Below are 24,142 nucleotides of genomic sequence, written 5' to 3' on the forward strand. Positions count from 1 at the left end.
GAACCTCCCAGCAGCTCACCTGCTGCTTTATTGAGAGCAACCCATCAAAAGTTTACTCAGAATCAGAAATACTTTATTTATTCCGGGGAGGGAAATTCAGTGATAACAGAGTTCTTATAAACAATATGAAAAAAAGTCAAAATATTAATAGAAGAAGGAATAAAATAAGATATACAGTAAAATAAAGATCAAATAAAATAAAACAGAATCAAATAAAATAATACTAAAGTATATAAAACAACTCAGAATAGTTAGAATTATCTATGTAAAAAAGTGCTGGGAATGAAGGATATATCTACAAAGATGTTAAAAAGGCAGGGTTATTGCATAGTGTATTGCACAGTTATTGTTCAGTGACCAAAGGGAGGAGTATAGAGTTGGATGGCCACAGGCAGGAATTACTTCCTTTGGCGTTCTGTGGTGCATTTAAGGGGGATCAGTCTTGCACTGAATGTAATGCTGTGTTTCACCAGCACGTCGTAGAGGGGGTGGTGGATGTTGTTCATGATGGCGTGGAGCTTTGACAGTGTCCTCCTCTCTGTCAGCACTGTCAGAGAGTCAAGCTCCACCCCGACAACATCACTGGCCTTGCGGATAAGTTTGTTAAGTTTTTTCCTTGGGGTTTTAATGTAATGTCTGATAATCATGATCATTACTTTCATCTGAGTTTCAAGAGACAAATACTGGGCAATGGCAGCAAAGTATGTCCTTGTGAGACCTATCACAGTGTCCAGACTATTTTTTTTCTAGATTACAAAAATGATTATGTTGTTACATGACAACAAGGTTTGTTATTTTAAGATGACAAGTTCACTTAAGTCATTGTAATCTGAAAACTGGATTTGTTTTCCTGTGATAATACAATGATAAGTGTAATTCTAAAAAATAACAAACCAATAAGATACAATAACATACATGTCATCACTTTAAACAGAGGAAATAAATGGATGGACATGTTTTTACATAAGGCCTCAATAAGAAACGACAACTAAATGTCCTCTTTGAATTTCTTCTCACTCAACTTTATCCTATTTCTCTTTCTCTCTCTATATATATACTGTCCATAACCCTATATTTTATTTAGTTGAAATTATTGTCTTGTTAAGACCAGCTATATATTATTCCAAGCTGACCAATGGAAGGTTGTAATAATAACTATATAATAATAACTTTATTTATATAGCACCTTTAAAAACAAATGTTTACATGATCATATTACATGATCAAGGCAAGGCAAGGCAACTTTTTTTGTATAGCCTATTTCATACATGAGGGCAACTCAATGTGCTTTACATTAAAATATTAAAAGCATTGGAGACATTCAGACAGGCATAAATGAACATAATTAAAATGACAAATATAATAAAACAGAAAAGAAAAGGAAAATTGGAAATATATTAAAAATTACATTAAAATTTTAATTTAAAGTGAGTTAAAATGAGCTAAGATAGGAAGGCAGTGGCAAATAAAGAAGTCTTAGTCTTTGATTTAAAAGAGGTGAGAGTTGGAACAGAACTGCAGCTTTCAGGGAGTGTGTTCCAGATATTTGATGCATAATGTCTTAATGCTGCTTCACCATGTTTCGTTCTGACTCTCGGGACTGAAAGCAGACCAGTACCTGATGACCTCAGAGGTCGAGATGGTTTATAAAGTAGCAGCAGATCAGCAATGTATTTTGGGCCTAAATCATTCAGTGCTTTATAAACCATCAGCAGGATTTCAAAGTCTATTCTCTGACAGACAGTGTAGGGATCTAAGAACTCGAGTGATGTGGTCTACTTTTTTGGTCCTTGTTAGGACTCGAGCAGCAGCATTCTGTATGAGCTGCAGCCGTCTGATGGACTTTTTAGGGAGTCTTGTAGAGACACCGTTACAGTAGTCTAGTCAACATTTATATGAGTTAATATGTATTCTGTAACCCTCTGTCACTCCATGTAAGAGTAAGAAGTTAACTTCTCTGGACCTCACAGCAGCTGACCTACTGCTTTATTAAGAGCAACCCATCAATAGTTTAAGATCTAACTTCACCACAAGTTTAGCGAACAGTTAGTTAACAAAAGGACCAGTAGTAGAAGGTTAATTCACAGCAGCACAGGAAACACAGCCATGTGTGCATGTAGGTAAACTAATAAAGTAAATAAGGTATGAAGCAACATTTAACCACTTTGAGGGACTGTGGGGGTCACAAGTCTTTGGCAGCTATATTTTGGGGGTCACAGGCTGAAAAGTTTGGGAACCCCTGATGTAGATGAAGAGTTCATTTAAATTCACATTGGAGTGGCTTGTTTAACATGATGAAACTATTAGGACTGAATCACGAGATATGTATCTGGTATAGTAAATATTTTCTGCTAAGCATGAGCTCCTTGGCAGGCAGTATATTTTTTCCTCTAACACATCAATAACTGCAATCACACAACATTGACTTTCATGGTAGTGTTTGTTTATTCATGGCTGTAAACGAGGCAGAACCATGAGAAAAGACAGGTGGGAGTATTAAGTTTGTAGATGGTAGAATGATAAAAACATTGAAACTGGAAGTAGTTCAGACAGGGAATATAAATCAGCATAGATGTGAAATTGAAAAGATTCTATGATTGACTCAAATGAAAACCATGACTACGAAGACTCTATTATTGTTATCTGCACACTACAGCAAAAGAAATAAAACATAATTCAAATAAAAGGGGTGGTTACAGTCATCGAAATGGAGAGTACACACTCTAAGCACTCTACACATGCAGTCCTTCATGAGTCAGTCATTCTGTGCTAGCATGTAGCTTTGTAGATAATATGACTGTTGGGCATTAAATGACAGATCAGGTAAGCCTTCCCATAAGTTTAGCCTCTTGGTTGACTTTATATAGACCGACACTTCCATCAATCAGGGTAAATAAACACAGGTTAGGAAGCAATGCATGGACATGGCTATTGTATTAATGCCCGGCAGCCTTAAGCACAGCTTATTTAACACCACTGATCACACATCAGTGCCATAAAAAAAAAAGCTTCTCCAGTGTACATCGTGTCTTTACTGCAACTGGAAACACACAGGTATTCATTAACAATAAAGTCCATTTGGTCAGGGTGGAGTTTGAAGTCTAAGTTGAGAGTCTGAAGTATGATTGATCATGCAGCTCCATAACAGTGACAGTGACATGTTCTGTATCTAGATTCATGATGCAGACTGTGGCTATTTAAAAACAGTGTGTGGTATGAGATCACAGACAGTGGTTTTTGGAAAATAAGATTCACAGTGCTCGCTCACAGCAAGCATTCATACCCCAATCCACCTCAGGTTAGAATAAAAATTAAAGAAAGAAATACATAAAAGGACAAAATGAAATGTGTAAACTCACACATTATGGTTCTGGCTTTGACAGAGAGAGATAAAGGGGGAGGATCAAAACAAATCCAGGCTCAGATCATGAACAAAACAAAAACTAGAAATTGTTTGTACACATTCCTTCATACTAAAGGCTTAAAAAGCCAGGACCAAAATTATATTTGTTCCTTTGAATAATAAACATGGAAAATCCCAACACTCCTAAGGATGACTCACTGTTTGTTGTGAAACACTCAACTTCAGCAGGTTTTAAACCATAGACTGTGTAAAAACATGGACAGCACAACAGCTCCCACAAAGTGAAGCCAAAACTTTTAGAGCTCCCCCTGGTGACTGGCTGTAGTAAAGGTCTTGAAGTCTGTCTCTTCATTTAAAACAGATGGGACATTTGTCAAAGTAGAAAATTAAAAAACACGCCAAAAAATGTCACTAAAACACAGCAGTTTGTTAACTAATGGCCAAGTGCTCATTTTCCAGGGAAGTTTAGTTTCAGTTAAAAAGAGGGGATGTGACATCATGATAGATAGCCATGTTGACAAATGCAGGCTCCTGTCCTCTTAATGAGTGTCCAGAATAGATTCCTGTGTTGATTTGGACCCTACCCACCAGAGGGAAGTTAGATGTGTTATATGCAAGTCTAATGCAGGTTTTAGTTAGCAGAAGCAGCGTGACTTCAGTTCACTTCTTGGCGCCGACATATTGCTTCTGCACATGTCTTGGCTCCTCCAGCGCAATATATCAGCACCCATCAAGGTGGGATTATGGCTTTATGTCTTACAATGGCTGTCCATATTGTTATACAGTCAATGGTGTAAACAATGCAGTTCAAATCATGGTGCATTGATCTAATTCGGGAAATATTATAAAATGTAAAACAACGTACCAGATGATTAAGGCTATGTCAAATGTTCATTTGAAGAAAAAACAACAACAATAGATTTAGCTTGTATGGTTTAATCAAAGTATTGGACTCTTCATGTATGGACTTTATGTGATTGTATTTCCTAATTGTAGTTCTCCTGCTTTGCTAAAATGTAAAATGTGATTAAATGGTTTTATTTGAAGTTTCACTGACAGAAGTTCCTGTCAGTAAAATGAGAGCGTACAAGCTTCTGGTCTTGCATTCACTGTTTTTTTTTTTTTTTTTTGAAAGACACTTGGACATATTTTTGATACAATCCCAATACATTCTAGTGGTTATAACAGTTTAGTAATACTCTTCCTTTTAAAAAATTAGGGCAATAAAACCTTAAACCCTCACATCAGCGGTTTGGGCCTGTAGTATTCGACATGCATGGAAAGGCCAGATGGAGTGGACAAGACCGAATGCATCACTCTCTCACAACTAAAAGCCTCTAATAATTAAAAACCTTTATGCAATCAATCATTTTTACACTGTATACAAAATTGGCACACGCTAACGAGGAAAAATAGGTTAATAAGCCAGCGACAAATAATATCAAAATGACAAAAAAGCATAACTGAGTGAAGCTGGGGTTTACTCGAAGGGTGCGATGAAAAGCAGACAAAAAGCAAAAATGAAAAGAGGCATAGGCCAGCCGAGAGGACCGATCCAACATTCTCCAATCTAGGACTCAGTCTTTTTTTTGTTTTTCTTGAGGAACGAGGGAGTGCGGAACTTCTTTTTCTTTTTGGAGGGTGATTTGCTAGGAGACTCTTCCCCCTCCTGGTCACCAGCATCACCAGCGTCGGCAGGATCCTCCCCCTCAGCTGCAGCTGCAGCTGCAGCTGCATCTGCGTCTGCCTCCACCTCTGCTTCCACAGCAGCAGGTGCAGAGGCAGAGTCTTCAGCAGGAAGTGCTGGGGCGTCAGAGGGGTCATCAGGTGTTAGATCTGGAAGGGTCTGTCTCAGGGTGGCTGCGTCGCTCTCATCCTTAAAGGTTTGTTCGGGTACGGACTCTGTGTTGAGGAGAATGAAGAGAGTTATTGATCATGAAGGAAAAAATCATGGATCTGCGGTGGAGCTTGTAACCACTGGAGCTTCTACAAATCAACCACTGGATGCACTTTTTAAGCCACTTTTCTCATTAAAAAGCATCAATGTATCAACATCAGGAGTTAAAATAACCCTGGCATCTATAAAATTAATCTATTCATCTTCTCTATGGTTTGAACCATAAAAGTTAACATCTTAAGCAGCTAATATTCCCACAAAAAGCCAAAAGCAGCATTTAAAAAAACACCTGGCACTAAACAATGCACTGCACACTACTGCAATACAAAACAGAAAAGCATCACTCAAGAAGTCAGTTACCTCTCTATTTACCTGGTTTAGTAATAAGTTTCCAAAAACAGACTTTTCTTAACCTTATATTCATTTGTTTTCTGACTACTTCTAACTTCATTATTTCAGCAGGCCCATGCTGACACAGCATTTTGGTTTACCTTCATCTTAACAGGGAAAACTTAATGAGCGTAGCTCCCTTGCTCATTTGCAGCCTGTGTACAGACAAACAAACATGAAAATCTACAACACAAAATACAGCAATGTTTCCATAGACTTGAATCACATAACCACACCAGTGAGGTTATATAATAAGTCAGGAGAGGATTAATTAAAAACCAGCACAGCTCTCAAGGATAAGTAAGTTACACTCAGCCTTGAATTAACAACCAGACCCAGACGTCTTTACAGGTGAGTACAGGGCTACATTCAATGCCAAGTCAAACCCCTTGCTGGGAGTATAGAATGATGTTACCTCTTTGCTTGATTAGGAGTGTGAAAAAAGAGAACGGTAACTCTTGTTTTTTTCCAGATTAATGTTTAAAAATTACAATAACTCACATATCAACTATGTTGATCTAGTTTAACGATGTCTTCTATAAATAAAGGCACTTAATACCGTTTTAATCATCAGTCTTTTTTATCAATCTAAAATAAGTTAGAACTATTAACAAGTGTGGCAAATTTGCTAACAATAATGGCTAGCTAGCTAGCAAAAGTTGCTGAGAACTGAAAGCTTTAGTTTGCTTTTAAATTGATAGAAGTAGACGGTCACTGACTGAAAATGGTTCAGTATTTTGTTTCATTGGCCTTATTTTTTCAGACTAAAAACTCAGGTGGAAAAAGACATTTTTCCCTTACCAATACACAAGGCTAGCTTAAATATTTCTAAAGCTACTGAAGACTTTAAAGTATCAGTAGCTATTTAAGTCGTTAAAAGTCAGCCAGCCCAAAACAAGATGCTGATTCTGATTAATCCTGACTGAAAACATATACCTTACTTTAATAAACTTTAAAGTCAGGTTGACAACAATTATTTTTTTAATTATTTTCAAAATTGCAAGACTAACTTAAATAGCTAGCTAGCTAGTTGCCATTTTGGTCAGCAGAGGTCAATGGTCCCTAACTAAGAATGGGATGCTACTTTGGTTTTGGATTATTTTCACCAATTTAGCTTTAACTTAGCTAGTTGGCTTCAAAATGAAGCGCTGGGGACTGAAACTAACGAGCAGAAGTCAATGTTTGATGACTGGAAAGGGATTTTACTCTTTTATGGGCCTAAAGTGATTACTGTCAGATTTTACCAGTCAAACTATATGGCAAAGTAACTGAACAATATTTTCAGTGCCAAATTGGAGAGTTTAATATGTGCAGCTTACCTAATTTACCTGTATTACATGAGGTAACAAGTATCTTATAGATGGCAGAAACATGTTGTCTCCTTCTATTTTATGGAGAACTGTCAGCTTTGATGAAGTAAGACTTTTATAGGGATTACCTGGTAATTTTTATTAAATTGTATGTCTCTCTGTCATGATTTACAAATACTCCCAGCAAATAAATTTTTTTTTGAGAAGCAACAAGTGCTATCTAATCAGAGGCCAACCAGCTCAGGTACAAGCTCACACAATGCAGTCATGTGCAAAACAACTACAGCTTTGTTCACTTTTAATATTTCTCCCATGCTAACGACTAGCAGGAAAAACCCTATGTTAGGACCTCAGTACACATCACACACCAGTCATCATTTAACTTCTCTCATGTCTGTCATGGCAGAGATGAGTCCAAACACACAGACAGATAAAAATGGAGACTTAAACAGAACCACACAGCAAAGCAGTGGAAGTCCACCATCTTTAAAGCTAGACTACCGGCGAGTCTCAGCGAAGCCATCAGCAGCAAGATAGCTTTGAAAGCCACACTCAAATAAAGCACTGGTGTACCTGGTAAAGGACTCGTCTGTAAGACAAACAACATTGACATTACCTGATTTTTCACATGAAACAAAAACTCACAGTGTCATATAAATTGGTAGAGTGTGTAAGTGCTAGAGAGGTTAATTAATCTGACAGTGGGTAACTGGAAAGAAGAAGAAGGTTATCTAAATTTTAGAAGTTTGGTGTGTTGAGGTTTATTTCAGGAACATCCCCCACTTTGTTTCAAACTGGTCACTGTTTAAAGTACTGTAGAGGAAAATGGTTTCATAAATTCAATGTATCTGTCTTTGTAATTTCTTCATGAAATCAGTATTTCTCTTTTTTGGGAACAGTGAGAAGAAGCAAATCACAAGAGAGGGTGGAGCTCTGAAATAACCCTCAAACCTGAAGAAAGGAATCAGAGGAGTTCAGAGAAAAGACTGAAAATCAACTGAACAGTATCGATCCCCGGGGAAAACGGGTTAGTAGAGAACACAGAAGAGCTCTACTGGTGAAGCCATGCAAAAAAAAAAAGGTAAATGATCAAACACGGGGATGGAGGGTGGCAGGTAATTAGGAGTTGGAACTGTACGTACTTACTATGGCAACAGGTACTCTTTTGTATTTCCATCTCCTGATTGTAATCGCAGGCACAAAGAAGAAAAAGCACAAGTAGAAACAAATGTCTATGCAGATCAAACCACAAGCACTGTGTTAAATTAAAAAAAAGAAACAAAAAATGTGAAAAAGAGAAAGAAAAAAACACCACCAGAGAAGAAATTTAAAAAGAATGGTTGGGAACCATTCTTAGTAGACCCCAAAAAAGATGGAGAATGGAAGTGCAGGGGCAAAGGAGATACTGTACATACAGACATGTTATATAACAACAATCCAGGTATTAGATTACACCTGAGATCAAAACTAATAATTCCCTAACTCCCTCACACTGAATATAAATCGCCTGTTAACTGACTGTAGGTCACATTCAAATAATTTTTAGGTGTAATAAAACCACTCATCATTTAAGCTCCTGTGAGAAATATTTGGTTTTTGTTGAACTGGCGCCCCCTGTTGACAAAGTGGCACCCATTATCTTTTTGCTGATGTTGTCCTGTATGTGTTTAAACACTGTTTTAACAATAAATCTAATTCTGCTGCCTTTTCACAGCATATGGTTGTGAAGTTAAAGCTCCTGTGAGGAACTTTTGGTTTATTTTGCTATTAGCCCCCCCTGTAGACAAAGGGATACCTCTCATTCGTTGTCCTATACGTGTAAGCAATATTTTTAGCAAAAAGTAGCCTGCTGTCTTTTAACAATCAAACACACCCCTTATTATTTTTGATGTAGAAAATGTCAACAAAGGTTGTTTTGGCAGTGTGCTTTAACTCACTTCATCAGGGGTGACGAGTTTTACATATGATATAGAAACTTGTAAAAAAAACTTGTAGCTGACGGGCTCATTTGCTTTAGTAGGTCATATAAAAAGGCAAAAGTATTACTTTCGGTATGTTTCATAACAAGTTTAAAACTCTACTCAGGAGCTTTAATCTCTTGTAATCTGACACCTACTCAACGGGGGTTGTTTCAGACATTAGAAATAAGTATTCAGAAAGAAAATGTATCTTGTCAGCTAAGTTCCTGTTTGGTTCTGAAGCTCATAGACTGATATTAATACCAATATTGATATGTCTCATAACAAGCTAAAACTCCTCACAGGAGCTTTAAATAAAGATATATAATTTATTGTATCATTGGGAATGATACAGTTCACTAAGGTGTAATCCAATAGTAATAAAGACCAAGAGGGGAAAAATAAATATGAAAGAAAATATATAACTGACTTAAGAAAAAGGAGAAAAACTAAATATATTATTTTATATGTAATGTCACTGACTGTCTCTTTACTACCTCCTAACCCTGTGTGTGGAGATAATAGCTTTATCTCAACCTATGATATCTTTTCTGTTACTGATTAATGTCAACCTCTTGGCCTGTTATTACAAACATCAAAGCACAACACCTGTAGTAGTATTATTAAAGGCCACAAAACAAACAGACCCTAACACAGACAGGCAGATGGATGGGAAAGAACCTCTGCATTCTCTCTGTCGACCCTGAGAAAGCTCAAAAACCCAGCCAGATGACTGAAGGAACCCATGCTAGACCAGGCGAGTCAAGTGTGTCGAGTCTGTCAAGGCCAACCTACCTTCTTCTGCTCTGATTGGGGTGCTGGGTGGCGTAGTGGTGGGTTTCTGGCCTTTGGGCTCCTCCTCAGGCTCTACTAGCAGCTCAGGGTCTGAACAAATAAAACCAACGGAAAAATAAATCAATGAAGGTTTTTTTTTTTTTAACCACACAAAAGAAAAAATATCGAGATGAAGACATCTCTAAATCAACTGACGGTCAAATTGTTTTTGAGGTTAGATTTTGTTTGAAGGTAACATTTTGTCTCAAAGAATCTTAGGATAGGAGAAAACAAAAGGAACCAATTGAGGGGGAAGAATGAATCAGGAGAGATTTGAGAAAAATCTGGATGAAATCAACCTTCAAATATCCCCCAAAAGCCAGACAAAACCAAATCTATCATTGGATTTATTAGAGTTCAGTCAGAGGCACAGGAGGGAGAGTGGACACCAACAGAGATAAATCCAGGATAGATTAGCAGGAAAAGGAGAACCCCGTTATTCATGTCCACACATGGGAAGCTCTGATTGGATAACTGAGCTCAGAGACGGCATCTTTGGTTAGCACAGGTTAGCACTCCACTGCAAAAGCACATTTAGACTTCAGGAGAGAGCACATCAAAGAGAGGAGGGGTTGTTTTAAATCTCAAAATGATCTTCCTTTTACTTCTCAAATCCTCTACTCAGCTCCTCGTCCAATCAAACTGCAGAAAGATAACTGATCTGCTTAAACTCGGATGCCTTTAGCGCAAGACATCAGAGAGAGGGGATGAGGGGGGAAAAAAATCAAGCAGAGATACTTCGAGATTGAACTTTGGGTGGGGAGGTAAAAAAAACAATGGCAGCAGACTTCAAACCCCCAGGAAAAGGAGAAGACACAGCAGGCAGGGGTTCCCACGCTCCCACGGCAAGGCTGAGCAGGGGAGGAGGGAAGCAGAAGGCCAGATTTCAGGGGTGACTTCGCTCCCTTTGGGTTGTACCTGGAGCCTGCTCTGGGTCTACCACTGGCTCCTTGCTGAGGGCTCGCAGCACGGCAGAGTGGAACTCCTTCTGTGGGGAATCTGGGGCTGAAAGAAGCTCTTCTGCGGTCGATAACACTTCATTTACAATCGCTTCGGCAGAACGTTCAATGCTCGCAGCTGGCTCTGCCTCACCAGAGAGACCAAGGGGAGGGGAGCTCGGCTCAGGAGCAGCCTCTGAGCTGGACGAGTCGAGCGCAGACTCTACAGGTTTGGAGACAGAGGCTTCACCCTTTGGTAGCTTTTCAGGCTCGGGACAGGGAACGCTGGAGGCCGAGCCCTCCTTGCTATCATCTTGTCTCTGCACTGTGAAGTCATGTGTGTGGAGAGATAACATCATAGATTGGCCTACAGAGGGGCATGACTCTGTAGGCGTTTTTTTTGCCACATATTACAAGTCTTTTTTTCTTTCTACATCATTTAATACACTTAAAATTACTACAGATAATTTGAACTCAAAATATATAGAAATGGAACAAAATTAAGTGAACAAAAGAAATTCTCCTTCTTGCTGCGCAGCCTCGTTTTAGCTGCATTATTATTTCTCAAGGTGTAATTTTCTTTTCTCAAGGGAGGGCAAGAAAGAGTGATTACAGAAGGAGGAGGCTATGAGTCAGACGATACATTTCCCTGTTGTCTATGCAGAGCAATTTACCCTGAGAAGGGCGCTAAAATGTAAGTGATTAAACACTCAGCTGCAGTGATATAAATGCTGCCTACACTGGTTACTGTGTATGTGCGTCACTGTCACATCAAAATTAAATTTCACAACAACCTATGGTCAAGAAAAAAAGATACATATATGTCATTTGACTGATTAGTTGTCCGTGTTTACCTTCAGGCCCTTTCTGTTTCTGCTCCACCTCCTTGCGATACTCCTCCATATCCTGGTCGGTGAGCTTGGTGAAGGGGTTCGGACCCTGCTTGTTGACGATGACTTTGGTCTGGTACTCCTTTTCAATGATGGCCTTGGAGGCGGTCACTAGCTCCCCCTACAGGACACATAGACAGAAGGCAAAAAGACATCAAATAGAACACAAGTTACAGTTGAGTGGATTCATTAAGCTTTTAATAAACACACTAGCTGTAATTGATGCTTGATTGATTAACATTTCACTGAAAATGGCCATATTCACCAGACAGAGTGTGCTCTTATTGTGCACTGAAGCTTTCTTGAGTCTGCCTTTTAAAAGTCACTAAACTTACACTCACACCTGTAAATTGTGAATCCCTTCATCTCTGAGATTCTGTGACTAGTCATCAAAATATAGAGTTCTCCAGCCATGTGCATAAAGGCAACTATGACAGGTGTGATTAAGCCTCAAATACAAGAATGTGCTAAATATTTGTACGGGATTGATTCAGTGTTTTCTTCAAAATTGTTTTTGTTCTGTGCAGGATATTGTTCCATCACACCCTGAATTCCTAGACACATTCTTTCTTTGTGAGCTCAAGGTAATATTTAATTCAAGAATATCATTTTTTTCTTGTGGGGAAAAATGTAATTATATTGTGCTCAGGGGTTATTATCTTATGCAAACAAGTTATCTTGTGTTTACAAGTTCTTACCTTGTGTGAGCAAGATCATATATTATGCACACAAGATAATTATCTAGTGGGAACAAGATATTTTCATGTGGTGAAAAGATCATTTATTGATGTGGTATGTTTGAGAGAACCTCTAAATTGACCATGTGTTGCTTTGCTAGCTAGATCACAGCTTCATCATCTCAACATCTGTGTTGTTGGAGCATTTTCTTTAGCTCATGACTACAAATGTGGCTCTGAGAGACCTAATATGCTTCTGTGGTTATCAGGATAAACAGCATGTTGGAGCTATAAGTAAATGTTTATGTATAGTTCATGAGACATGACAAGAAACACCTGCTTCCCAAAGAACTAGTGCACACAAGATAAAAAAACGTATCTTTGTGGAACTTCAGAAGCTCTGCACTTCTGAGTATACAGTGCTCATATCTGCACTGTCAAAACATCCAGTCAGGTGTAGATTTAGCCCAGTGGTTAAGTTGCGTATTCATATAGTTGGCGGCATAGGTTCAATTCCAGCCTGTAGCCCCTTTCCCACATGTCAACTGCTTGCTCCTGCTCTATCCTCTACTCCAAATAAAGGTGTAAAAGCCCTAAAAATATGACATGCAGGAAGTCACACTAAACAAGCAATTAAAAGTGGATTTAACATTAAAGCTGCTGTTGGTAGTCACAGAGTAAACATCTGTTCAGAGAGAGGGATTTCGAATGTCAACACTATCCCTTCCAACCAGATTTCCTCTTAGCCCCCCAACACAGATCGGCGTGTGCAGTCATGATAGTGCCGGACTCATAGCCAATCGAAGGACGTAGTAGGGGCCGCCCCTTAACCAATCAGGACAGAGTTTTTGACACCATTCCTACCAACAGCAGCTTTAAGAAAAGCAGCTGTTTTAACATCATCAATGCATGCATTTCAAACTCACTTATTCTACGTCATATGACCCATGAGCTCTGCTTAAGAGTCCTTCAACTCTAAAAAATATGCAGCAAATGAGCAGGATGGTTTATTTGTTTATTTGTTTATTTGTTTGTTTGTTTCCCAATTAGCTTTAACATGAGCTCGGAGCTCACCCTCATGGGGTCAGCAGATTAATTGTGACAAATACGACCAGTACATTCACAATAACATACAACTTTAGAGTATAACTATGAGCTACCAGGTAAAATCAAAATGAAGGAACACATTATAATTTAACAAGAGAACATTTTAAAAGTAAAATGTAGTGTTTAACTTTCATATTTAATAACACTGGTACATAAAAGCCAGGCACCGACAGGTTTGGGGAAGTATTTGAGCCAGTAGTGCATCATCAGGCACACAACATGAGCAGAACTAGTCAGCCACTAAATGTGGCTTCCTCTTTTTTGACATTCTATACAATGCATGCATCACAAACACCATCACTGGATCTGAGTCCTTTTTATTACTGGCCACATACACTTGAACAATATGCTGTGAAACACTGGTGAAAGAAGCCTGCTTCAACAGAACCATGCCATCATTCTTCACCTCACAGATCCCGTCAGGCATTAAAAAGGTAGGTCACATGACCATACACGTTTTCTCTCTCTTTTCACTCGTTTTTTTCTACAAGCCTTTCTGCGGACTCAGGGAAGTGACAGGAGGATGATGAGAGCAAAATGTGAATAACATTAAGTGACTGGAGCAGTAAGTACCTTTCTAATTGATCTAGCAGGACTATAGGACCCCTCGGACACATCGAGGCCATCAATAGTGTCTGTACAGTCAGACAGAGGGGCGTCCTGCAATAGTAAACCCAGTGAGGAGGGGGGGCACAAGCCATCTCTTGAAACACTGGCAACATTTAATCAGCGGTCTGTCGGGCAGGCATGAATGTGTGCAGACATTCAGGGACAGGCGCACAAAGGTGGAAAGAGTATTATAAGAGAGAGAATGACTATCATACTATCATCCAAGATGTGGGTGTTAAATAGTTACAGTACATCAAAAGCTTCTTTGGTCTCTATGGAAGGGGGCCTTTTTTTATTATCATTTTCATGCAAATACAGGCTTTAAAATCTCAAATATTAAGCATGAAGATGATAACTTTGAGAGACTGCACTTCAGAAAAGAGGCTCAAGTAAAGTAGGTTCTTCTGGTTACAAATTAAAAACACATCTTAGGTTATAGCTTCTATTCTGCAGTCTCATTTCATTACAGTCGAATGGCAATCAGTGGCTGCATTAGTTACTTTCCACCTCTGCAGACACACATGCCACACAGACATACACGAACATTGGAACGTCATGCAAAGTGGGATGGTTCTGGAGAGATGTGAAAAGCGTAGCAATGATGGAAGCCGAGAGCATGCACTGCAACGAGCGACTATCAGTAAAGGGGGCTCATGCAGTAGCTCTGCATTAACAATGATGGACTGCTGACATGCTGGGTGATTTTTGACCTATATCTTGGTCAGTATTTTTTAATAATAATCAGCTGCTGTGTTTAAATCACAATCTTCTCTTCATGGATCTTTTTTTTTTTGCTTCTCAAACCAACTTAAAGAGTGCATGCACAGATATAAAACTAGCTGTATCTGGAAAAACAAGGACCTTCCTATTCTCTGAGTGAAAAACCTCTGAGAAATGACAAATAATAAACAATGTATGACCATGGACACAACCTGAGCTGGCAGGTTTGGAGAGCAGAGTCAGGTTACCTCTCCAAAAACACTACTCACCTGCCAGATTGAATATCTCTGTGGTCAAAGAATAATGTGACAGTTATAAAGTCACCACGCAACATGGAGGACATGTTTCGCTCTCTGTTAGCGGTGAAGAGAATTCTTTAAAAAATTATGTCATCTGAGGTCACAGTTAAGACTTTCTAAAAAGAAAAATGTCCAGGACTTCACACACAGTTTTCACAATTTTCAGCGTTTTTTTGTCTAAGGGGTGACTCCAGACCTGGACAGAATGTTCTGGGACTTTAAAGGTATCTAAACTGAATAAAATCAGTTTGAGACACAGATTCATCTCCAGGTCGGGATAGCTGTAGCAGCAGGGGGTTTTTATGCATGAGGGTTCAAAGACTGACCTGGTTGTAGTTGCGTTCCACCACAGTGCTGGCACACAGAACCTGAGACTGGGGCCCTGCTGTCTTTATGTCCTGCAGGTTCTGCTCCCGGATCTAGAGGCAACGTTTCACTCATTAAAACATGACGAGTATCAAATACGGTCTTGAAAACTCAGATTTTTACAGATACCTTCAGGTATGTAGAAATAAAACAGACTTTGATGATCCAATTTTGAGACTATTCATAAGTGCTTACCTAAATGACTCAAATAAAGGTGCAAATTCTAAACATTATAAAGGGATTTATGATAAAGAAACCACAAATCACTGAATATGTTGAAGAGAAATGGGAGAAAGAGGGTCATTTGTCGATACCAAATGAGGTTTGGTTAGATATGTGGAAATGTGCCAATTCTCATGTATGGCGTGAATTTGGAGAGAAGTGTTTGATTTGTTTCTTTGTCACACCAAAGCAGAAAGACAATTTTACAGGAAGGGATTCTAAGTGTTGGAGGTTGTGTGGATTTCAACAAGCAAACCACTGGCATATATTCTGGGAATGTCCTTTCAGAGTTTCATAGAATATTAAAAGGTATAATAAATATTGACCTGGCACTACAATTTACTACATTGTTCTTGGGAGATGTAGATTTTCAGGCTAGGCCTATTGATAAATGCCCATTTGTCATTTTTAATTTGTGCTTGTAAAATAGCCTTTACGAGGCGCTGGTTGCTTCCTGAACCTCCCACAATACAGGAATGGATTAATATAGTAAATTCTATTTATGTTATTGAAAGGATTAATTTCTGTTTACAACTTCAGAAGGATGCATTTATTAAACCCTGGACCAAATGAACTAACTATGTGAAACCCCTACAGAAAGATTTTGTGGAAGATACCACGATGCTGTCTCGTCTTAGCAAACTGCATGTTTGTGTTTTGTTTTTTTTGTTGTGTGATCAATTTTCTGGCATTTACCTCTCCCTAAAATGCTTCTGGCTCACTTTAATGTATACATTTATCTACCCCAGGTTGTATTTAGTTCTAATAATCTTTAAAAATGGAGGACTGCAGAGGAAATGAACAATATTATCTCTTTTATACATCAATGCTGTGTATAACAAACTGCAGTCCATTTACAAAACTAAAGAATACCCCCCCCCAAAGCAAGACGAGTATGTCCAGTTTATCAGGAGCCTTAAACTCTTTGTTTCATCCACATGAAGGCAGTGAGAGGAAGAGTACCTTATTCCTCATTTCCAGCACTTCTTTTGGGTTGGTGTTGAGTGGGATGAACTGATTGGCTACAGCAGCCTGGCGGAGTCCTTCTTCCTTTGTCCACTGTAAACACCACAAGAAGTGTTAAAATGCAACTTACATCAGTTTCAGTGAATGACACAGAAACCCAAGCACAAAAATTGATTCAGACAAAATACTATGCAGGCTTCACAATACAAGAGTCATGCTGAACTGAAATGGACAAAGTTGGATGGCTGTAAAAAGGTTTGAATGTAGAAAGTGAATGATGATGAGGCACATTCAGGGAGATATGCAAGACTAACTCACGACAACATACTTTGTCATCAACCTTCATTATTAGACTCACTTAACTCAGTCTAGCTTGGTCAATTTGTGCACAGGGTTTCACACCCATTGGAACAAGGATTGAATTACATAAATGTAGATCAAGGCTGTACTGGTGCATGATATGATTTTTTTCAAGACGTTTTAGCTACAACTGAAAAAAACCTATTTCATAAGCATCAGCTAATGGTGTAAAGTCAAAGTCAACGCTACAACTCTGGAAGAAATGCAGCTGAACCTGTCCACGGTTCCTGACAGTGAGAGTGGAATGAGTTAGAAAACACAGGAGAATTTTAAGAATTGTGTTCTTTCGTGCTGCCTGGTTTTTCTTTTGTCCAGAGTTTCTAATGAGGCTTTTGGACGTGAAAAGAAGTCATGCATGATGATTTCTTTTAAAAATCTGCAGACAAGTTACTCTCGTCTTAGACTGGACTTTCCCTATACTGATCAAACACTGAAAAAAGACGGTGTGCATGCTTAAGTGAAATCACAAGGTGTAGATGCTAAAGCCTGACAATAGCTGTGTCTGAAATCACCCATAACTCAATATATAGTAAACTGTGCAAGGGATTTGACACTTTGTGCTGCTGTCACAATTATGAGTGAGAATGTATCTTATATAGTGCATTTATGGTGTCTGACGATTAAAAAAAAAAGTGCTACAACTTATGGTCTCTAGCAAAGAAATGCATACCATGTAAAAGAAAATGCTAGATGGACTAAAGCAAAAAGTTTATATTTGGTGGCATGTCAGCCAGAATCTGAAAGCAGTTTCATAACAAGTAAGAATTATTGACTGAGTAGTAATGGTAGTTTTTCCCTATGATGGTGGCAGGTATGAGACCATATTATGCACCTTAAACTGTATAAAACATGGAGATCAAGTCTGTGATGTCACCCATTGATTTCCAAAGAGGCGTTTTTGAAGCCCATTAATGGCGGTCGCCATGCTGGAAATGCATCAACTTCAAGTCAACTGAGAAACAGGCAAAGATGTGGAATTGAGGCGGGCTTTTAGCCTCCGAGCATACGACTGACCACCTGTCAGTCAACTCAAACCACATCCCTAAATGTGCGTAATTGTGCATAATTCTTATCCTCAGTAAAATTAAAAACAAACAAACTATTACGATATTTATTTGTGTTTTGTGTGGAATAATAAATAAATGATCTACATAATAAAAACTGTTGTAAGAATGTTTCATTCTGTTATGAAAATTAGCAATTTAATATGAGACCTAATGGGGATTTTTTTGCTTTTGGAGCCAGCCTCAAGTGGACACTCGAGGAATTGCAGCTTTTTGCCCTTTCACATTCGCTTCGTTTCAGCATAAGTACAAAAGAAAGGTATTGTGGGGTAAAAATATTAAAATATATTTGTTTATTTTACTCAACAATATGTGAAAAAACCCTCAGTGTAATATAATTTAAGAATGAAATTCCTACTGTTATTTTATTATTGATCTCCAGCCTGAGATCAGCTGCACATTTTAAGTCTGCAACATTAATGACGTCATAATTGGTCTCCCTGGACACAGTGAGTAGTGTCCGACATTGTTTTTTTTTTTATTGTGTTAGTCCTCTACAGAGATCTCCCTAGGGAGTGAAAGTTGTGATTTCAGACACAGCAGATCTATCTGAACAGCTGAAAAACATTTGTCATCATCATTGATATTCTATTCAAAGTCAAAACCAAAAAAAAGAAGAGACACACTGAAGACCAACTGAGAACATCACAGAATGAGAAAGAAAGATTAAAGCAGAGTTAAAGGAGGGAGAGGTGAGGGGTGGGTGGTGGCAGGAGACGAGGGGGGAGGGTGAGGTGAGGGATGGCCGGGTGGGTGGGTGACTGAGATGATGAGTCTGGCTTACGAAGCGAGAGTGGCAGTGAGGGGTGAGCTGGCATCACCAAAGTCATTTCCCAGGCTGATACACGACAACAAAGACGACAGAGATAAGAGAGAAACACACCCGAGGACACTCGCCCACGTTGGGACAAAAGAGCTCATTGTCACAACGTGACAAACTAAAAACAAGAGGGCATCATTTCCTGCTGGGACCAAACCTTTTGATTGTCGCAATAGCTGACATTTTCCTCTAAATGTGAAATAACACCCCTCTTACTTTCACAGCGTTTGTGTTAACCTGGTAATGCTCAGCATGATTGAAGGAAAAAAAAGTCAGGACCCATTTCTGAATGAGCAGCGGGTGAGATAGAGAAATCAAATCTTCAGCTTTCATGCAGACTATTTTGTTTCACCTTTTCGAACTAGGCATGTAATTTGCAGTGGAAGGCGGAAGCTAATGACTTCATTCCTGCGTTTACGTTAAGCTTGGCTTGTTAGCTTTCCAAACCACGGGGCCATATGAGGAAGGGTTTCTGGATGGAGGTAGCCGGGTCGGGTTGGTTTGAGTATGAGATGAACATGTAAACACGATATACTCACTGAGAAAGAGTCTCACAACACAAAACTTCCTACTTTCCCAACAGGAGATAATTGATTCAGAAGTCAGATCAGATTCAATGGATGCTTTTTTTGCTTTCTTTTTTTTTCCATAACAACTTAGCTCATGCAGGATTTAGACCATTTCAGAACAAAGTGAAACCAAAAATGATAGAGGACAGAGAAACATTCATCTCGGAGCAGTTCAACTTGTTTGAAGAAATTAGAGAAGCAGGCCTTCCTCAAAGTTTGCTTAGTCGTGTAACACATATGGATTAATAAGATCTCTATAATGTTTGTTACAACTATGCAGGTTAAGATTCCTTGTAGGAGACATGCGACTTCCTGTAACACAGGCAATTTAAATGAATTAATACCTGTTGTGAACTCACACTTATATTTAAAGCTACCCTCTAGCTGTGTTTGCTTTTTCATCACTCTTCTCTCAAAGTAACTTTTGAGCGACAAAGTTAAAAAAGCTAACTCCAAGATGCAAAGAAAAAGAGGACGTGTTTTACAGGGTGGCGAGCGATAGTGTGGTCACCATGTCTGCCACTTCCACCTGCCCACTTGAGGACTCATGCCACACCCCTGCTGCTCGCTCCTCTGGGAAAAACATCAACACCAACAATGCATTTCACTACTACACATGCAGTGGGGCATGCTGGGAGGCAGCTGGCCCGGCATCATGAAGCAGTAGGAGACCAGGAAGAGAAACAAGAGCGAAAGTGACTCGACAAAATAAGCACAGCTGTGCTGCGGAGTAATTAACAGAGCAGAGTTAGCTGCATTCAAAAGGTGGGTTAATAGAGCAGCTTAAATTACAGACAGGGAGAAAAGAAGTGTGATGATTCTCACTCTCTTCTTTAGCCTACAAGTTAAATGAAAAAGGCTCAATGATAGATGACAACTTGGACTATTCTTTTACGCCTCACTGTCCCCAGACCCTCAGGATGCCGACCACCTGCCTGTTTCTACAACAAGGTAGCTGTAAAATCTATACTATGAACAATAAGGTAGGCACAGACCAAGCAGTTGGTTATACAGCTTGGCACGCAGACACCAGACGAGAGAGACTGCAGCAAGGGTTTGACGTGATCGTGTGTTATGTTCGTCCACACCTTAGGCTTCGACTTGGGGCTGCTGCCGTCGGGCCCATCCTCGGAGGGCTCGTCGGGCCGGCCGCCGGCATTGACCCAGCGGGTCTTGTCACGCTGGCCGCGCTGGAAGCTGTGTTTCAGTGGGGAGCGAGCGCCTGAGTCACTGTCCTCGCCGTATGAGTAACCACCGTGGGAGGAGGACTCTGCATCACTGTACTTTTTACCTTTGTCTCGCAAGGCCGGGCAGCGGTAAGGGTAGCCCGTCCTGTAGCCCTGGTTGTGGCAACCACAAAGAAGAAGAAAAGACAAGGGTTAGAAAAAGGGTTATGAAGCTCTGATAGTTATGTTAAAATAGTTAAAATAACTAAAATGTGTTATTTAAAAAACATCTATAAGACGACATAACACATCAACATGTTGTTTAGAATTGACAAAATGCAAAAATTTGAATTTTAACTGAATGGAATAGAAATAAGGAGCAACTAAACAAAGTTCAAAGTTGTGCAGAAAAAGACAAAATGTTATTTTTCTGCTTCAGGTTTTCCTCTCCAAAGCTGCATACAGAAATGTGATCACAAAAACTTTGTGATCACATTTCTGTATGCAAATACATATTACAAACTATGTATTTTGTGTAATTTGACACCACCAGTTCACACTGTAGAAAACATTCATAAATAAAAAAAAAAATCATTAATATACCATCACTTTCAAATTTCAACAGTTTCCTCTTTTCCTTCTCCTTACCAAGTTGTCGAGCATCCTCATGAGAGCCTCAAACTCCTGCTCCCCGACCTGCCACTTTGGGTGTGTAGACGACCCGTCACCGGCTGGCTCTGGCACCCGCGGGCGTGCCTTGTATTTCCCCGGGTCCAGCATCACCAGATTGTCCGGTCCTCCAGCGCTGGCCAGTGTTCGCACCTGAAAGAAATTTTAGGGGGGTAGGTAGAGACAGACAAAGCACGGACAGGATCCAGGAGGGAAATAAAGTGTGGACATGAGGACATAAAAATAGTCGACGCAACACACATGAATACACACATTGACGTGAAGAAAGATGAACATGTATAAAAGTAAGGAGACACAAGAGGACAAAGACAATAGTTATGGTAATGTAGACAAACATGTGGTGCCAAATAATCCAAAGGAACATATGTGATTCTTTACAAACATTAAATGGATTATGCTCAAGACCTTTTATTTCTAACATGAATCCAATTGTCATGGGCTGTGTTAATATTTCAGAGACAGAGCTCAGTGTGTGTCTTACCTGGATCTCACAGGCAGTGACAAGATTGTGGATGTAATAAAAAGCTTCCTCCACTGTTTCACCGACAGTCACCAAACCATGGTTCCTGAGGATAAGCACCTGAGACAGAGAAAAATAGAAACTTAAGATGAAAACGCACAATGATCGTTTGTACAGGGAAGAAATTAACTTCACCTAAAGGGTTCAACCATAGATGAATGCCGTTTACTGAGTATGTTGAGAAACTGTTATTTCCAGCAACTTAAAGCCACACATGTCAGTGTGGAAGGTAATAGGACCTGTCCTCTGATCTAAATGTCCATGTCCCCCTATCCCAACAGACCTGTGTTATCTTGTACATTTCCTTCAAATGCAATTAGTTGATAGAATTTGTTAGTACCCTACAACTGAAATTGGATTTTTATTATTATTATTATTATTTGTATTAATTCTAATTGTATTTATTTATTTTATAACTGTTTATTTATTTATTTTATGATTATTTCTTTATTTAATTTTGTGATTGTCTATTCATTTATTATAATGATTTATGTATTAATTTCCATTTTTATCTATTTTAATGATTTCTTCATTTATTTGTAAGATTATTTATTTATTTATTCTGTGATTATCTATTTAATTTGTAATGATTTATTTATTTACTTCCATTATTTTTTAACTATTTTATGATGATCTCTTTATCTCTTTATCTGTTGTAATGATTTATTTATTTTTATGATTATTTATTTATGTATCTATTCATTTTTTTATTATTTATTCATGTATTTATTTTCTTGATTATTTGCTTTCATGATTATCTATTTATTTATTTTTGTGATTTATTTATTTTTATTTATTTATTTTATTTTCATTATTATTCATTTATTTATTTTATGATTTCTTATTGATTTTATTTTGTGTAATTTGTCTAAAAATGTATTGTCGTAACCACTTATACATGGCCAATTGTTGGAAATAACACTGTGTTGTTATAAAAGAAAAATGTATAAGTAAAGTGTTATAATAAAGTGTTATGTCTACTACATTTAAAAAATGTTCCCTTGCGGTCCTTTAATTGAAACCTTACAGCTCAAATGGATTTTTGCATATACTTTCACACACATACAGATAGTGTGCGTTATTACCTTGCTGTTTGGCCCGAGGTTCTTTTGTATGAGAGTGCTTTCCTCCTCATCCACCAGTATGCCGTGGTAGTCGTGATAGCTCACCTCACCCAGGGACAGTGCCTCAGGTGAGATTGGCAACAGGCCACATTTCATGGCTGACACCTGCAGCCAAACAACGAATAACATAAGCGTATGACTCTACATGTCTGCATTTGTGATGGGTATGACTGCTTTATTATATAGATGACTTACCGCAGCCCCTGCAGGTGTATGTATATGTACGATACACTTCACATCAGGCCGTGAAGTGTATATGGCAGAGTGCAGAGTGAAGCCAGCCTGGTTGACTCCGAGGTTGGTGCTGCCCCGGTCCACAATCTCACCCTGAACGTTTATCTTCACCTGAAGAGGGAGGCAGACAACAACAGCTTGAGCATCTTCAAACACATGACGAATAAGCTTATGGGCAACCTTTCTGATCACTGAGAGAGACAAAGCATCTCACCAGACTGGAAGCAGTGACTTCACTGTACAGGAGCCCAAAGGGGACAATAAGGAAGCGCTCCTCGTCCGAGTTCACCCTGACCTATAAAGACAAACAAAACAAAAACGGTCATGTTAGATTACAGGGTTGCTTTTGATTGGCTCCTGCTGAGTTTGTTCAACAATGCCTCTACAGTTCATCTGATCTGAGACAAACAAAGCTCATTCTCAAAGACTGTTTTTAACCCTTGAAAAGCAAATAAGCACAGGCTTAATTTTGTTTATTACTTTTATGGAGACGTGCTCCACTAAGTACAGGATCTTCTCAGTCTGAATACCCTGAGGGCAAAAAAACTGAGAAAAACCACACCCCCTATAAAAACATCTGAGGATTTATTTGTGACGAAGTAGAACATTGCATGCCTTGGCTTCTTTTTTAGCGTTTCATGTTGTAGCAATGTGGGCCAAATTGGCAGTTCAAAGTATAATAAATATCTCCCTGTAATTTTAAGATCACATCAAGCATCTCTTCTTCTCAGCTAATGCCTCAGCTCTATTTTTGAATCCTCTGACATCTTCTGTGTCCCGTTATCCTATTTCTTTATTGCAGACAAATTTAGCACATGCTTGATGACATCAGAGGGAAGCCTGTCTTACTGTGAGGTGGTTGTAGATGAGCTCCGACCAGCCGAATAGGTCAGCGAGCCGATAAAATGCAGCCAGCTTGCAACGCAGCAGCTTCTCGCCCTTGTCATAGGAAATGGAGTCTGAGCCACGCAGATCATTCACTGGAGTCACCATACCCAAACCTGAGAGGAGGAGGAAGACAGGATGAGGCCACATGAAAAGTTAAAAA

At 39.0% G+C, this 24,142-nt stretch overlaps 1 protein-coding gene across 5 annotated transcripts in view; it reads right to left on the reverse strand.

Moving 5' to 3' along the window:
• Positions 1-2,421: 2,421 nt before the first annotated feature.
• Positions 2,422-24,142, reverse strand: part of add1 (adducin 1 (alpha)) — a 40,914-nt gene continuing 19,193 nt past the window's right edge. Inside the window, exons 4-16 of one of the 5 annotated variants that reach the window (XM_034708836.1) lie at positions 23,944-24,095; positions 23,309-23,389; positions 23,056-23,205; positions 22,822-22,965; positions 21,698-21,796; positions 21,175-21,348; positions 20,449-20,700; positions 16,545-16,640; positions 15,320-15,412; positions 11,546-11,702; positions 9,715-9,804; positions 8,108-8,141; positions 2,422-5,266 (exon numbers count right to left, since the gene is read on the reverse strand). In XM_034708836.1, the coding sequence (XP_034564727.1) occupies position 5,266; positions 8,108-8,141; positions 9,715-9,804; positions 11,546-11,702; positions 15,320-15,412; positions 16,545-16,640; positions 20,449-20,700; positions 21,175-21,348; positions 21,698-21,796; positions 22,822-22,965; positions 23,056-23,205; positions 23,309-23,389; positions 23,944-24,095 (1,523 nt within the window). In that variant the 3' untranslated portion in view covers positions 2,422-5,265. Of the gene's footprint in view, positions 5,267-8,103; positions 9,805-11,545; positions 11,703-15,319; positions 15,413-16,544; positions 16,641-20,448; positions 20,701-21,174; positions 21,349-21,697; positions 21,797-22,821; positions 22,966-23,055; positions 23,206-23,308; positions 23,390-23,943; positions 24,096-24,142 lie in introns of all 5 variants that reach the window. The other 4 variants (XM_034708837.1, XR_004634813.1, XR_004634814.1 and 1 more) reach the window with 4 other exon arrangements.

The sequence above is a fragment of the Notolabrus celidotus genome, chromosome 19 (genome assembly GCF_009762535.1).
Source record: "Notolabrus celidotus isolate fNotCel1 chromosome 19, fNotCel1.pri, whole genome shotgun sequence".
Classification (NCBI taxonomy): domain Eukaryota; kingdom Metazoa; phylum Chordata; class Actinopteri; order Labriformes; family Labridae; genus Notolabrus; species Notolabrus celidotus.